General features: G+C 40.0%; 1 protein-coding gene across 1 annotated transcript in view; it reads left to right on the forward strand.

Annotated features, from left to right (window-relative positions):
- pmfbp1 (polyamine modulated factor 1 binding protein 1) overlaps positions 1 to 16,631 on the forward strand; it is a 222,662-nt gene that overhangs the window by 105,455 nt on the left and 100,576 nt on the right. The window contains exons 3-5 of the mRNA XM_073813011.1: positions 3,231 to 3,281; positions 8,328 to 8,411; positions 9,993 to 10,139. Coding sequence (XP_073669112.1) covers positions 3,231 to 3,281; positions 8,328 to 8,411; positions 9,993 to 10,139 — 282 coding nt within the window. The remainder of the gene's footprint in view (positions 1 to 3,230; positions 3,282 to 8,327; positions 8,412 to 9,992; positions 10,140 to 16,631) is intronic.

Below are 16,631 nucleotides of genomic sequence, written 5' to 3' on the forward strand. Positions count from 1 at the left end.
TCTCCTTGCTTTGGCTTCTGTTAAGAGGATAGGGGATATTCATGCATTTTCGGTCGATGAATCGTGCCTTCAGTTTGGGCCGGCTGCATCCAGCGTAACACTGAGACCCCGGCCCGGCTTTGTGCCCAAAGTTCCCACCACTCCTTTCAGAGATCAAGTGGTGAACCTCCAAGCGCTGCCTTTGGAGGAGGCAGACCCAGCCATGGCTTTGTTATGCCCTGTTCGTGCACTACGTGTGTATATAGACAGGACGCAAAGTTTTAGGACCTCAGATCAGCTCTTTGTTTGTTACGGTGGTCAGCAGAAAGGAAAAGCTGTCACCAAGCAGAGGATGTCCCATTGAATTGTGGATACTATAGCCCTTGCATATCAAAAGCAGAATGTGCCTTGTCCATTTAATTTACGTGCTCACTCTACACGCAGTGTGGCATCATCTTGGGCACTGGCTCGCGGTTCCTCGCTAACAGATATTTGTAGAGCTGCAGGCTGGGCGTCACCTAATACGTTCACAAGATTCTATAGTGTTCGTGTCGAACCGGTTTCCACTCGGGTTCTTTCTACTAACTAGTTAAGAATGCCGAGGGTCGGCTCGTGTGTCGGCTTGGAGCCTCTATTTTGGTGCTGCACATTTGCACCAATATGGAAGGCCATCGGGGCAAAAACGTCTCAAAAACTGTTTTTGCCTCTCCTCCACCGCCCTGATAGCTGGTGTTGCGGAGCATCCGCTGTCAACCTATCACTGATGTATTCTCTGTAAACCTGTGTAGGCTAGGCGTCCACATTTGTCCCCTACGTGGGGTTCATTTGTGTGTATACTCCGTGGGGTACTAATCCTCCACGTTTTCCTTAGCAGAGCCTGCTCTGCATCTCTCTGCATACTATGTTTTGTTCAGAGACTTTTTATGAGCAACCTATCGGTTGTTTCATATTTTTATGTCATCCATTCAACCTTCTTAGGGGATGGCTTCCGCAGTGTTCTAGCTCCGCTCAGTTTAGACGCTTCCCCAGTTCGCTGCTTCACTATCGTGGGTTAAGGAACAGGTAGTGACCGGCCTTCTGCATTTCGCCTTAGGTTCCGCCCCCTATGTGGAGGGCGAAGGGCTTTTACAGACACTGGAAGGGTTCAGCTGCAGTGGCGTTTTGGTAGGGATTCCCAATTCGTCGGTCACGACGTGACGTCGTAGTGACCGACTGAAAGGGAACGTCTCGGTTACGTATGTAACCCTCGTTCCCTGAAGGAAGGGAACGGAGACGTCACGTCCCGTCGCCACAGTTTGCTGTTCCATTGCTGTTTTTCAGGCCGGGCACTGTTGCTCGGCTTCTCAGCAATAATATAGCTAATTTGGTATTGTGCACCTGCGGCTTATATACGCACCTGGCGGGGCGGCGCCGGCATTATGCAAATACCTGCATGCCAAGTTCATTGGCGTTTTTATAGTTTCTCGAAGTAGATAGGTCACCCGCGGAGCGGTTCCCAATTCGTCGGTCACGACGTGACGTCTCCGTTCCCTTCCTTCAGGGAACGAGGGTTACATACGTAACCGAGACGTTTCAAAGTAGCTTCCCCAACACTGTTGATTGGATAAAAAATATCCTCCTTTATGTTCAGTAGAAAAAAAAGACGATTATACAGGTTTGGAAAAACCTGAGGGTGAGTAAATAATGACATAATTATTATTTTGGGGTATTCTATTTGGGTTCTGAGATTAACTGTTTTATCATTATGTGTCAGCACTCACAATGCCAACATGATGATGATATGTATTTTTACTTTTGTTTAAATTCAGATATTTTGTAATTATCTTATTAGAAAATTATCCGTAGTATAATTAATATAAAACAGAAAAAGTGCTTTTTAAGCCCCTGCCATATTTGTTTCTAGGTGTGTTGTGAAATATAGCATTCAGAGTTTCTTGTTGTGTAGCAAGCAGACCAGCAAAATGGGGTTTTTGGAAAAAAATTCTGGTGAAGCCAGTTATCCTGCTAGTTAAGAAGCCTGGTGGAGTGACATACAAACAACCCATGCTGGAGACCTTTATCCACACTGACTATATTTTCAGCAGGGTATGAATTTCTTTAGCACCTCATTGGCTTTTTAAATGTGATGCAGTTGGCTACACCAGATTGAACACAGTGCATACCTTGCATTCAGAAATCATGTTGAATGTAACAAATAAAACAAAACAGCCGCATTTAATGTTTTCCAGTGCCTCACCCAGCGTTTTCATTTTGCCGCTATTGATATGAATAAAGTCCTGATTTCTTTTTCTCCTCCTAATAATGCTTCATTCTGTAATGCTGCTGTTTTTCTCTCCCTTACACCCTCCTTCCTCATTCTCTCCTTCCTTCACCGGTGGCAGGGGGGAACTTGCAATGCATTTCACGTCCAAGTGGAGGTGTGTTGCTATGGTGGTTGCTAGGGATTTAGTCTGGAGTGACGTGAAAAGTCCGAATATTTTAGGTGTCCTTCTGTTTGAAGCAGCTCTGAATGAGCAATCACCTCTGAGGCTTACATTTTCTCTTCCTTTCATTATTATCATATCTTTCTCTTTTTAGAAATATTGCCATTGATTTTCAAAAACACACGGATGGATAGATTCAGAGATATGAAGCTATGCATAAAAGCACAAACCACAGCCTTGTAAAAAACACAAACCCTTTCTTTTCTTTTATCTATTCTTTCTTCCCACCAATAAGAAAAGCACGGTTTCTAATGTCTTTTCCTTACCCCCCTAATAGAGTGCTTCTCTGGTGTAGATTGTGAGCTTTAAGGATGTTCTCGGCCATGGGTGGTGAGGAAATAATTGATTGTGTTGAAGTGGAGCTGGCCGAGGCCATTCTTGTCATTGTGAGCAGGTTTGTAGGCAATCTGTGTTAACTAACTGTTCTCCTGAGACATTACCGAGGAAGGGGTCAGTACGAGGATGGAGGAAGAGATCGGTGTCGTCATCCTCACCAGAACCCTTTCACTTTCTGAAAATCAAAGTGGATCTTTAAGACATGTTTTTCAATCACATGTAGTTTAGGAGAAGAGCTTTTATTTAATTGAATTGAGTTTGTTCTCTGTGTTTCCATGTTTACTATCCCATGTTGCCTGTTTCAAGTCAATTTGATCTTAGATGTTTCTCCTGCAATTCCTGTGAGGAATAAAATGTGCTGCAATAATCTGTATACTGTATATAAAATGAGCACATAGTTTGACTAGATGTATTGTTTTTTTCTCTCTATAGATGTCCACTGATCTCAAAGCCCTCAGAGGAACAGAGTTGTTGAAGACGGAGGTACAGATGGATTCTTTAATATTTTGTTTAAAGAAATATTTTACTAAAAATGAAAATTCTGCCATAATTTACTCACCCTTGTATTGTTCTAACTCTGTTATTAAGCAATGGTAAACACACATTACCCATTTATAGTAGGAAAAATAAATATTATGGAAGTCAATGGGTACCATCAACTGTGTGCTTTCAGTCACTCAAACAAATAAAGAAACTCATACAGATTAAGATCAACTTGAAGGTGAGTAAATGATGACAGAATTTTTATTTTTGGGTGAACTATCCCTTTAAAGGCGGGGTGCATGATCTCTGAAAGACAATGTTGACATTTGAAATCACCTAAACAAACACACCCCTACCCCAATAGAATCTGGACCTTCTTTTGAAAGACCCACCTCACACATAAGCAACCCAGGCAATGATGTCGGTAAGTAGACACGCCCCTTACAGCTGATGGGCTACAAGTGTGTTTTGGTTTTCCAAAGCGTTTTAAAAAAAATCATGCACCCCGCCTTTAAAGGTGTAATGTGCCTAGTGGTGAAATTGCGAATTGCAATCAACCTCAATTTCGAAACGCAATGAGAAACTATGGTAGCTGTCATAGGACAAAAATGTCATGAGACAAAGTAGGGACGAAACACACTCTGTAGAGCAGTTTGTCCATTTGGGACTACAGTACTGTAGAATCATGACGGGACTTCCATGAAAGCGGTCCCACGTGTATGTAGATTAAAACTGCTTATTTTAAGGTAATAAAAACTAGACAGTTCACTATGTAAGGTTTTTATACACCACTGGTAATATAGTAAAGTATATTATAACTATATTACAACTAGTGCTGGGTGGTTTAATCAAAAATCTATAGCAGATTTTTTTAGGATTCTGGTGGTTTTACAGCACGGATCCCCTTATTTTAATTAGGAAATATAACTAGTTTGAACAAACATGCCTTACTAAAAACATTACATGTGTGCATTTTGAGGCAAAACAAAGGGCACTGATGTATTTTAAGATATGTCAATGGTAGTTGTTTTCAGTTTGGACAGCTCTTACATTTATTTCAGTCTTGGACTAGTCAAATCCCTGTCCGCCCCTATTAGTTTTTAAATGAAAACACAACAACAAAATAATACAATGACAAACTTGCTTATATTAAACAAAGAAATCTTTTATTAACCAACTTTCTCTTGCGCTTTTTGTTCATCCTGTCAGTAATCAGATTGTCGTCACGTGACTCCCGCCGCTCTTTGCTGCATGCTGCAACTTGTGCTGTAAACACGTATAGATGTATTCAGCAACAACCAACAACTTTTGTGGCCCAAACTTAAAGACACACTATGCAGTTATTTTACCTTAATATAACAGCTTTAAAGTTATTTCGGTGGTAAACAAAGTCATAGTAAGGCGAATCGTCCTCCTGTTGAAGCTCGGGGAGGACGCCGCTACCAAAACCAGCAATGCAAGCTTGAGAGAACCGCCCCTGACAAATCTCGCGTGAATCATGACTTGCTTTACGGCAACGACGTCACACACGTTAGGCTTGTTCGACTTCGTGTGGCGCTGCAAGAACCGACCACCGGATGACGTCAAAGTACCGCGAGAATGATCCAAGACGGCACTTTGACGTCATCCGGTGTTCGGTTCTTGCAGCGCTGCATGAAGTCGATTAAGCCCATAACAACAACTACACGCGCGAATTTGAGACGTGAGGCTAAACTATTTAAAAGTTAAGAAAGCGCGTTCGGAAGCGAGTAGGAAAAGGAAAAGAGAATCTGATCGCGTTAGGAACCGGACAAGAGTCCCACTCAGTCAGGTTTTTACTCGTTGGCGTGAGCTAAAAGACAGCACTGGATGGGATGCTGATCTGGCGATCTTGTTGATGGACTAGTAAGTAAATCTCTCATTTGTAAACTTGTTTGCGGTCTATGTTGTATGTTGTTGTGCTTGCTTGTAGTATGTCATACGATTATCATGACAACAGTTGTCAATATCTCACATAATTATCAGGACATGCATAAGCCTAGAGGTTGTAAATAGTGTAAACATGCACAATTTGCAAACTATTATGATAAATAGCAATAATCATGTATAGTGACATTATAACGAACAATGTTATGAGATAATGCAACGTACACAATTAACTTTGTCATGGCATTTTGTAATGTTTAATTGTGATTTAGCTGCAATCATGTTAAAACATTATAAGCTAGCAAACGCGGTATTTTATTATTATATGCACTTTACACTTGGAATAAACTTCTTATTATCCTATTACTGTCATCTTTAGTTTAGTATACTATGCAGTAGCCTAATATTTGTATGAAATTGTGAAACATTAGACTGGTCATTGTCTTTGGAGTACTAGAGTGGGAAATTACGACAGTTGCAAGTATTCTCCAGCGACTCTAGGGGTCGCTGTTTGACAAAAACGCTGAATTGCATAGAGCGGCTTTAACTTCCGGTAGACTTCGGCAAAGAATCCATAACAAATCTTCTCAAGTAGATTATTTCTAAGAACAAGCACAATAAATAACCAGTAAATTACCTAGTTAAAAGCATAGCTTAAGTGTTTCAACCATTACACTGAGCTGGGTAAAATTAATGTATACAATGTTAGCTACAGATACTTTTATTTCCTGGCTGCCAAATCCGCAACTGTGTTCCAGGGTCACTTTCTCCCCTCATCTTTTGGAACTAAACATTTTTATTTTCCACAAGGTTGTTCCAGAGGTCAGTTTAGTCGCTAGCCAGACTAATAAACAAGCACAGACCGGAAGTTAACTTTGAGCCAGGCGCGTAACCGTGGCAACGTGCATGGGTCTGAAGAAATCGCCTATAAACAAGGCTTAGGGACAGAACATATTTTCAATTTTTCTATTGCATTCCAGTACTTATCCATTGTTTTGCTATGTAAACACCCGATGAACGGATCATTCCAATGCCATTCCACTCCTCGTGGTCTGCTGTTTTTGTATTAGTACCGTGTGTGTATTTCCAACTGGTTTATTGTATATCACCCAGTGCTAATCTCTGTTAAGTCTAACATCATACATTTTCTGTAAAAAGAAAGCAACAATAGGTATGTTTACATGCAACCAAATAATCTGCTTGGAATTGTATTGATGGCTCAATCAGATTGAAAAGCCTCCATGCTAACATCTTAATCAGTAAGATTGAGGACGATCGTATTGATCGTAGTCCGATCTGTAAACCGATCATCAGGAGAAAAGTATGCATGTATACGCGTTCGTAGAATTTTCTCAATCGGATGCAAAATGCCTTTTGCACATGAAAATAGCAAAACAGGCTGTTGGGGATCCTCTGTCAATGTGATGTCACATTGCTAGTGCCTCAACCATAACCGCTCACAGTCTCCGCCTATGAGCGAGTAGTTTAATCTTCTACCAGAGACGCGTTTAATGTAGTCCAAAGCACATGTGTAAGCGCTCTACTCTCTACTTTGCATAAGGGGAGGGAACAGAAGCTTTCTTTGCATTTAAAGAGACAAACACAAAAACTAAATGGCCATGTTCAACATCATATAATGAAAGATCTATGGTTTATTTTGAGCTGAAACTTTACAGACACAGTCTGAGGATACCAGCCTAGGAAAACAACTAGGTTTGCGGCCCTTTAAGGTAATGGGGTCATGTGCTGTACATTTTACAGCGTTTATGTCTTTCATAACATTACATAAAGCAATATAATAGCATTGCTCCTTTCGAAAATTGTGTTTTCTTTGCCTATATCTGAAAACTTGTTAATAACAACTTTATCCAACACAACTTTGACTTTGTACATTTATACAGAGATGAAGAGTGAACTCGACTAGAGATGGTGTGCATAGCGTTGCCAAGTCCTCTTCTTTATGTCAGAGTTCAGATTTGGGCTACCTTTAAACTGTTTCCGCAAATCAGATTTTTTTCTGCAGGTTAAAAATGGAAGGATTTCGTTGATTTGTTATTGGTATTTGGGACCTGAATAGTCTTTAGGATGCTTTTGTGATAGTTTTGAATGTCCATTGGGATGGTTTTGATACCCAAATCTGGCAACCCTGGGTGTGCGCGTGCACAGACGTTTGGTTTGCATTATGTAGAGTGTACATGTAAACGAACATTTTAATCAGATTGCAATGTTTAGGGTTCATGTAAACCGTATTGTCATAACCTTCGGATTGACAACATTTCGTTCATGTAAATACAAACACTGTCTGGCCAGTCTTTGCTATACAATTTGATAGGCCTAAAACTTTGACTATACTGCAGTACTGCAATATGCATATCTGCAATAATTTTGATATATCTTGCAGCCCTTTTATCAGATTTTTAAAATGTCTTTACTTAATAAAAAGGGCTATGCATAATTACAGAAAAACACAAATTTTACTTATACATCAGTCAGTTGTCCATATGAGCAAGGTACTGCCTGTTTAAAATTTGCTGGTGTTTCAACTATGTTCAATGGCTGCATCTCTTGCCATTAAGTGAGTTATAGGTTTATAATAGTTAAAAAAAGACCTCTCTACTTCTCTAGCTTTGGTTTTTGTTTCCACATAGTTTTTCATGCTTCCCTTTCCATACCGTAAGTAATTGTAGTTTTGCACACACATTAGACAGTGTAGTATATCGACAGTTGTGTTGTCTATAGATTCAGTGCATATATTAGGGAGGTATTTAGCATCCAGATCAATATGAGGCTAAATGCCCAGACCCTTCTTCAGTGCTCCAGGCCCGAATATAGAAAGGGGGAGTTGCCTCTCCGAACCCTCACCCCACTTTCTCTTTTCCCTTACTGCATCTCCAGCCACTACACATACTCAATCAGCCTAGTTAGTCCGTGAAAAAAGACCCTCGATAACCGATCAATAACTTTTTGTCTGCCTAATTGCTCATTGGTTGACATTGGCACTGGCGATATGTAAGTGCATGTTTCTGAAGTGATTCTCTCTCACTCCACCTCTCTCTCTTTTCTCTCAAAAACATCTCACGCCCTCCATTCCTTCTTCTACGCCATGCGTCCACGTTTGGAATGGGAAAACCCGATCTGCAGTTGTCACGTCGGGACGCGAATATCCAAAGACTCCAGCAAGACCTGCTCTTCTCTCATCAGGCCCGTGACACCCAGAGCGTTCAGGTAAATAAGCTCCGCTAATGACCATTAGGCAGATACGCCTCGCTCTCGCGCGCCGTTATGCAGATCCGCGATAGGAAATTACCCTTTTCCGTCTTTCTCCTCCCACACCCCTCCCGCGTCGATAGTTAACGTCCCTTTAAGTGGGGAGTGTTTGCATATCTCTCTGATTATGCTTCTGGCATTTTGCATGAATAAACAAATGGGGTTGCATTTATCATGATCGTTTACTAACGCGTATCATAAAGTATTTTGTGTAATTTGGTTTCAGCGGCACGTCCGATAAATGCGCGTTGATTACGGCAGCGCTATTTGCATTTAATTTAAGTCAAGGCTTGGTATGTCTCTTCCCCCTTTCTCAGGATTCAAATGCGATATTGATCAGTCAGGCTTGGGAGCTCTAATCACAACAATGATGCCGGTCCTGAGCGTCACATACATTTCATTGTTTTACGTATCAAAAATAAAACAATTATGGTCACGAATCAAACGTGTGATCCATTTTCATACCTTCCAGTTGCCACAAGAAGCGTTTTGGTATTTCTTTCTGCTTTTTAGAGTTGTGGTGTGCTAATGTCATGATTTAAATGAAGTATTGATCAGTTTAGGAGGGGAGAATGGAGAGAGAGAGCAATTGTAAGGAAAAGAAAGAGCAGGGTTATCGGCTTGAATCACACACCGAAAAGCAGAGCAAAAGGATGAGCTGGGTTTTTAGGATTAAAGGGGAGCGATTCTCCCATACCTCTTCTTTTTAGTCCAGAATCTGCAAGGAATTTGAGCACTTGCTATACCAACAGATGAATGGAAAGACAAGGCGATTTGACGTGTTTGTCACCAGACCACAATCAATGGCGTAAGGCGTGGGGCGACTGCTTGATTTAGGTGACTTAGGCGAATTTGTGGATTACTCTCAGGCCTTTAATGAGTGCGGCTGATTAATTGATCGTCTGCGAAGAGTCCCGGGCCTCCATTTTGGATACATAGCTGTCATCGTGCGACAATTTGAAATGCAGAAGAGGACGCTTGATCATGTCAGACTGGACCGGAACCATGGGTCTGCCAAACCATTGCTCACCCTTCCTCTCTCCGATCTCTCTAGCAGGTGACGATATTATGCTAATTATAACAATAATTATTTATTTTCGATAAGTGGTGGTGGGCCTCGCTTTACCGATTTGAAAAGTAACCAATAGATTATTGTCATGCAATTAGTATCACAGACTGCTGGGTGAGAATAATGAGGAAAAAAACATTATCACGAAGATCCATCAGCGGAAGTATAGATCGTTCTCTGAGCGCCGCTTTACGTTTTCAGTCGAACAATGAGCTGCGATTTCGCATTTGGTTAAGAAGCATTGATTTTTGTTTCTGCATTCAGCGCAGGGCTGTTCTAGCCTGTCTGGAGTGTCAGGGTGGATGTGAATGGTGCTAGAGTTTCTTTGCTCGGTGTGGATGTGATAAGGGCCAGACGAAGGCTGGTTACTAAGGGCTGAAGCTTCAGTCCAGGCGAGCGGAGAAAGAGACTCTTTGTAGTGGATTGATTTTCTCTTCCTCTGCGCCCTGCCCTCTATTGTGGTTGGATAGCTGGACGTCCAGGAGCAGAGACTGTGGGGTTTGCAGAGAGAGCTACAGGAAAGCCAGCAAGAGCTCCAACGTGAACGCAACCGCAACCAACAGCTACACAAGGAGCTACAAGATGCCAAGCAGCAAGACCAGAAGCTACAGGCTCAGGTAAAAGCTTCACAACCAGGCCCAGGCTGCATGGGCCCTGTCTCTCTCTCTCCATCTCCCCGCTCTTTCTTTCTCTCTCTTTCAATCTCCAAGCCTTTGTTCAAAGCTTTGATCTTGAATCATCCATGCATTTCCTGTTTTTTATGTATTTTCTTTCTCTTGTTCTAAGAAACACCATTATGGATAAGAGGAATAATGGCTGTTATTATGATGAATTGGCTTGTATTGTTACGCACACACACACAAGTTTACGAGCACAGTTTTTTTTTGAAGATTTTGAAAGGGCTTTGAAAATAAATCAACTATTTTGCCCTGTTATGGTGCAGCGTACTGTATAATATATTATAATAATTACCTTGTAAGATACAGATGCTACTGTGACCGCTGTTTGAAACACTGATGATCAATAATACTTTTTATTGCTCAGTGGCTTCTTTTTTATAATTCAGGACATCTGGTGATTCTCAGTTATGGTTGTTTACAACTTTAAACAATTGAAAAGGTTAGTTATAAGAGTATAGCTGTAAAGTTAATCTGGTTAATCTCATTTGATCTTAAAATGCTTTCATTTGTAATTTGCTTTGGATAAAAGCGTCTACTAAATGACTGAATATAAATGTAATTGTGTTTTGATTGCAAACTTTGGTATCATGACAAATCATAGCATGGCATTGCTGAGATCTCTTCTGAAGGTCGAAAGGAAAAATATGCCATGTTACTAAGGGGTCTGTTTTAGTTCAAATAGGTCTCTTCATTGCTTTCTAAAGTTAAAGATATCTCAGATGTTGCATTTTTTCTTTTGAGAGAGAGCCATTTTCATACTTGTAGTTTGGAGTCAGTACTTTTGTTTTCGTTGGTCCAGATCAAAAAAGACAGCAATTTATAAAGTCCTGGTTCACTTAGCATTCATACTGACATTTTATCCATGAACCTAAAGATAACAAACCTTAATGGTTAAGGTTAAGGTCATCACCCGATTGATTGGCTTTGATGATGCAATTTATGAGAAGGAACACAATAGGGACACTCAATATACCGAAAATGTACTGTTATCGTTATAACAGTATAAGCAATATCACGGAGTTGCGACAACTAAAATTTATTTTACATGTCTATCATTTGTGTGTCGCTTCCTTATGCTGGGTACACACCAAAAGATTTTTTACGTGGTGTACCATAATGTGTCAAAGACAGCACACCACACACAGATAGATTTTCAACCAGAGTCTCGACTGTGAACACAGGAAATCGCGCAAAATCTTGCGAGACTTCAGAATAAGCATGGTGGACGATATGCAGAAAGAAATTTCAGTGATAGTGTTTTGAATGATTTTCACAAAAAATTCAAGGAAAAAAAGAAAAGGGTTTGTGTGAAGTAATGGAGACAGTGGGAACATGGTCTGTAGAAGTTCACTTTGCACCAACTTCACTGTGTGCTGCACCATGACTGCTTCAGTCTTCCATCATCTCGCTTTCTGATTTGATATTGTTTTTTTTACGTGATAATCTCAAGAGCATGCACACGTTTGTCCTCGGGGTACCCCACACACATCAGGATTTCTGATCCTAAATATTAAACATGTTTAATATTTACGATTCGTGGGGAGGGGGGCTCCGATGTTCTTCCAATCAGGTTCGGACACACTAACACACCTCACACCAAGGTAAAATCTGATAAGATAATCTGTTGAACCATCAAAATAATTGGGACATAGCTAAGATTGTCGGAGGGGGGGGAATCGGACGAAGATCAGCCCGATTATCTTTTGGTGTGTACCCAGCATTAGGTTGTCCAAATGAAACCTATCAGAATGGGCCTTACTAAATACCCGCCATTTAGGTCTTATACTGTTATACTATTGGCTAGACCGCAAGCGCAAAGGTGAACCTAGCAGCTCAAAGCAGAGAGCGGAAAATAAATATGCCAGGAGTAGAGAAGAGCGAGAAAAAAACAGCGACAATCTTGTGCCAAACGGTCGTTTTTTTGCCTGAATTAGATTAAATACATCAGAACAAATACCTGTTATATATATATATATATATGTTTTTAGATGCTCGATAGAGCAGATGTTAACAAAGCTCTTTTTTACACCTCTATTGCTCCATGTTTGCCTTCTGCTCATTTAGTTTTTGCAGACACCGCTCATTCCACTGTAGGGTCGCATCTTGTGATATCACATCCTGTTTTTGGTTCGTTGTGCTGTCTCTGGTCCAAGTGCTTTAACATATCAGTCGAACCGTGTCAGAGTTCGTTTGGAAGCGGACCGAGACCCACCCTTTTTAGCGGTCTTGGTTCGCTTGTTTAGTGCGCACCAGCACCAACCAAGCAATCGCACCAGAGTTCGTTTTTATTGAACCAAAATATTAAGTACGAACACACCCTTAAACTGCTGTAAATGTTTTGATGTTTGTTCAGGTGATCCTGCTAACTTTTGCTGGATGTCAGATGTTTAAGTAGATTGCAGTTGGGTCACATGTAATGAGCTGTCTTGAGCATTTACTTTGACCTAGGTGTATACAAGCATAATTTTGGCACATGCTGGGGGAACTGATCCCAGGAAAGATGCCTTGATTCACTGTGTCATTGGTGGGGAAATGCAAATAGATGCTTGAAAACAGTGCTGTAGTCAATCATTACTTTTTTTGGAACAACAGTTAGTTACACAAATATTTACACTAAACAGTTTTATTGCTCGGAGGTTGCTTATTTATAGCTTAGGACACAGGCTATGTGACCCACTAAGATAGGTTTAATCTATACTGGGACCCACCAACATATTCTATATTATTATAGATTTTGTCATTTTATAAATGAAATGTAAGTTTAATTGCAGTATCTAAATGGTATATCTCATCAAAATCATTGTAGCCAAGCGTATTTTTGCGAACCACCTTATTCCACTGTGTGACCGTAGTGGGTCCTGACCTACAGTTTGAAAACCCCTGGTTTAGGAGACTTAATGTATATCTCACTTAAGTATGTTCCTGACATTTCCCTTGTAACTTAAAGTAAAACACATGAGGGTAAACACATGAATATAAACAATTGTTTATATGTAAAGTATGTAATAAAATAGGCAAGATCATTTCATTTTGGAAGAATTTGATTTCAAATGTTCATATATTTTACATATAAATACCGAGTTCTTGTAAATATCTGTTTTTTGATGGAGGCTGGTTTCTTGACAAATCAAGACAAATTTGATATTGTCAAGTTCATTTTAAAACCAGAGTGGAGGCATGTAAGGTTACTGGGTTTCTTGTTAATAAAGTGAATGAAGGTCTTTAAGGAAACTTAAGAAAAAGTCTCAGTATAGTTTTGATAACCTTGCAGCAAATAAAATAGTCCCTTATGTGATTTTCTTCTTTGCTTTAAAGTGCAATGCATGAATAATTTTAATGAATTACATCAAACGTGTTCTCAGAATGACAACAAACTGTATATTAGCAGGCAGGTAGCGGCTGCGAGTTAATGTTTGCTGCAGTGGGACTCCAAGCCCTCCCCTTCTGGATAGGACCATTGACCAATCAGAGCCCTGGCCAGTGCTGTCCGTCACCAGTGCCTGTGTCACCTGTCGCTAGGCATCACGGCAGACGTATTGGGGGGGGGGGGGGGTGTTACACCAATGGCTCAGAGAACAATCTCACGGTGCCTCTTTTACTTACACTATCATAGTTAGATTCATTGCCTTTTTATGCTGCAGTAGCAGTTTACTCTGATGCTCTGTGTTCCTGTAGATGAATTGAAGAGCATTTCGTTATAGGTGCACAAAGGTCATGAGTTTAAAAAGGACCTGGCAATTGTGTAAATGTAATGATGCAGGACACTTTTATTTAAATGTTATGTTCATTTTAATTCTGTTTTATCAAATGTTCCTTCATGATATCAGATTAATTATTTGTGGGGTTGTGATTTTAAATGCAAAAAGACTGCAGACAGACTGATTGCACTAAGCAATTCTTCTATGTTTTTTTTCTGTTTTTCTGTGGTCCTGGCTGCTATACTGACACCAGCTGGTGTGGATCATGCAACAAATTGACTTATTCCCGTATTTGTCATTTCTTACAATGCAAAATTATGTACTACTGGCAGGACCGTTCAGAAGTCTAAGATGAGCGGCCTAATACTGCAGTCACACCAGACGCCTATGTATACAGGCAGAAAACAGATATCATATGACATGCTTACAGTAAATGTTGTCATTTTTCCCACATCATTGATTCTTGCATGCATCATTAATGTTAATTAACATGGGATTTGGAGATTTGTCAGATTTCTCACAGACAGTGACAGCACCGTCTAGTACATATAGTCTTTCAAAAAGCCAACAGGAAATCTGCCTTAAGCTATAGGGGAGAGCCGGGCACAACCTAATGCTTTTTGGTTTTGGCTTAATCATTAAAAATATTTGAGTTTGATGAATTATATTTTTACTCAAGCAACACACACATCTCTGCTCCAAATGACCATTTGAAGTTTGTTTCTAGTACTTACCATTCTTGGATAATTACCCAAATGTGACAGAATTGCAAATGTCACAACTTACCCCATAGGGGGGTTAATTGTAACAGGCAGTGGGCTAGTTGTAACTAGGGATGCACCGAATCCAGGATTCGGCCGAATACTGGGCTTTTTGACGGGGTTCGGTTTCGGCCGAATCGTAGATTTTTTTTCCACCGAACCCTAGGCTTGCATTACGCTGGTCAACGTCACGCGGCCGTTGATTACACACATCGGGTGCTGACGTGGAGATAAGCATTTTTTTCGGTGAGCCTTATAGGGGCGGTTCACATTTCGTGGACGCACCTGGAAAAACTAGTGCATCACACCGCATCCCTTTCATTATGCATAGGCTTATGGTAGTTGTCAAAATAGTTTTTCCTACTTGGCATCATGGCATAATGCTGCCTATCCTTTTTTACAGTTAAAATCAAACAAAATGAAAAATGCACTGCTGTGAACGTTGTTTACTTCATTAATGTGTTTTACTGTGTTAATAGAATAAGGATGCGAGTAGGATTCGGATTCGGCCGAATTTGAAACAGTGGATTCGGTATTCGGCCGAACCCAAAAAATCTGGATTTGGTGCATCCCTAGTTGTAACAGTTGTCAAAAATTAAGTTTGCAGACAAATATTTCAATACTATTTTGACTATAATCTTGAAGTGGATATTGTTTATATATCTGTCTATAATAGACAGGTATCTACACTATTCATCCCTCATCTAACCATAGTTCAATTATAAATGGATACAAATGGAAAATGTGAGAAAAAGCAGCACAATTATGACAAAAAACACATTTCGTATGTGACCCAGTCTGTAAAAACCATACTAAAATCTCAAAATCATATGTAATCTTTTTAACATGACCTTATTCAATCAATATTAAAGATATGAACAAAATAAATGTTGACACAATTTTGATAAGACAGGCACATTTATTTTGTTAGCAGCCAGCAGTCATTAGTGTGTAGCCTATTTAAAGCAAAAGCAAGAATTACGCTAACGTTATCAGTTTATTAAGTATAATCGGCATAAGACTGACTGACTGACGACTTACTGGCGATACAGTTGCTGGCGATGTGCACGCAGTATTAGTTAACAAGATAATCAGTCATGTGATCTCAATAATGGCAGCCACCAGTGAGTTTTCGCTCTATGTCGAATAAAATGAACCCTTTGAAGACTTTTTAACATAAATGTATTGACATATTCATTTCTTTTGGTATTTGTCTGCTCTTTTTAGCTCTCAGAGGGTAGAGAGCGTCTACAGAAGGTGCAGGTGGAGAATGAAGCTCTTCAGGTTATTAAGCAGCAAATGTCTGCTGAGGGATCATTGTTCAGTTGTATTCATAGAAAATGCCAATTAAACCCATCAGTAACCACCCACACCAACGGCCTTGGTGATTCATTTTCCCACTTCAAAAAGAGTTTTAGTGTTCGAGCCAACCAGCTCCGAATTGAATCAAAACATTCCTACATTTGGTTCAAACATAAAAGCGATTGGAAATTGACAATGGCACAGAACTTAACATATTTAATCGAATGAACTACTCTCTTCACATTACACATCAGCAATGAGATGAGTGTACTATATAAAACTATTGACTGAGACATTTAGTATATTTTTGTAGGTATTTTGTAGGAAATTCACATCTGCAAGTCATTCATTTTACTCAGTGGTCACTTTTTCATCACCTTTAAACATCTGAGCTCATGTTGTGAAAGGTTTTCTCATTGCAAAATATGCTTGGAGGAAAAATGAATGTGATCTTAACTTCATCTTAATAGACAGTATGGATGTTATTGTGTATAAGACAGTATTTCTATTGCATTGGTATGTGTACCACAAGTTTACTTTTAGAGTAAGTTGAATAAGTGGTTCCTTTTTTTATTCAGCCCACCTAAGAAATTTCTGTTTGTAAAACCTGTTTGTTTAGCATACTGATTATCAGTGCATTTACCCCAAGTCAAAAGAAATGCTTTGAT

The sequence above is a fragment of the Paramisgurnus dabryanus genome, chromosome 2 (genome assembly GCF_030506205.2).
Source record: "Paramisgurnus dabryanus chromosome 2, PD_genome_1.1, whole genome shotgun sequence".
Classification (NCBI taxonomy): domain Eukaryota; kingdom Metazoa; phylum Chordata; class Actinopteri; order Cypriniformes; family Cobitidae; genus Paramisgurnus; species Paramisgurnus dabryanus.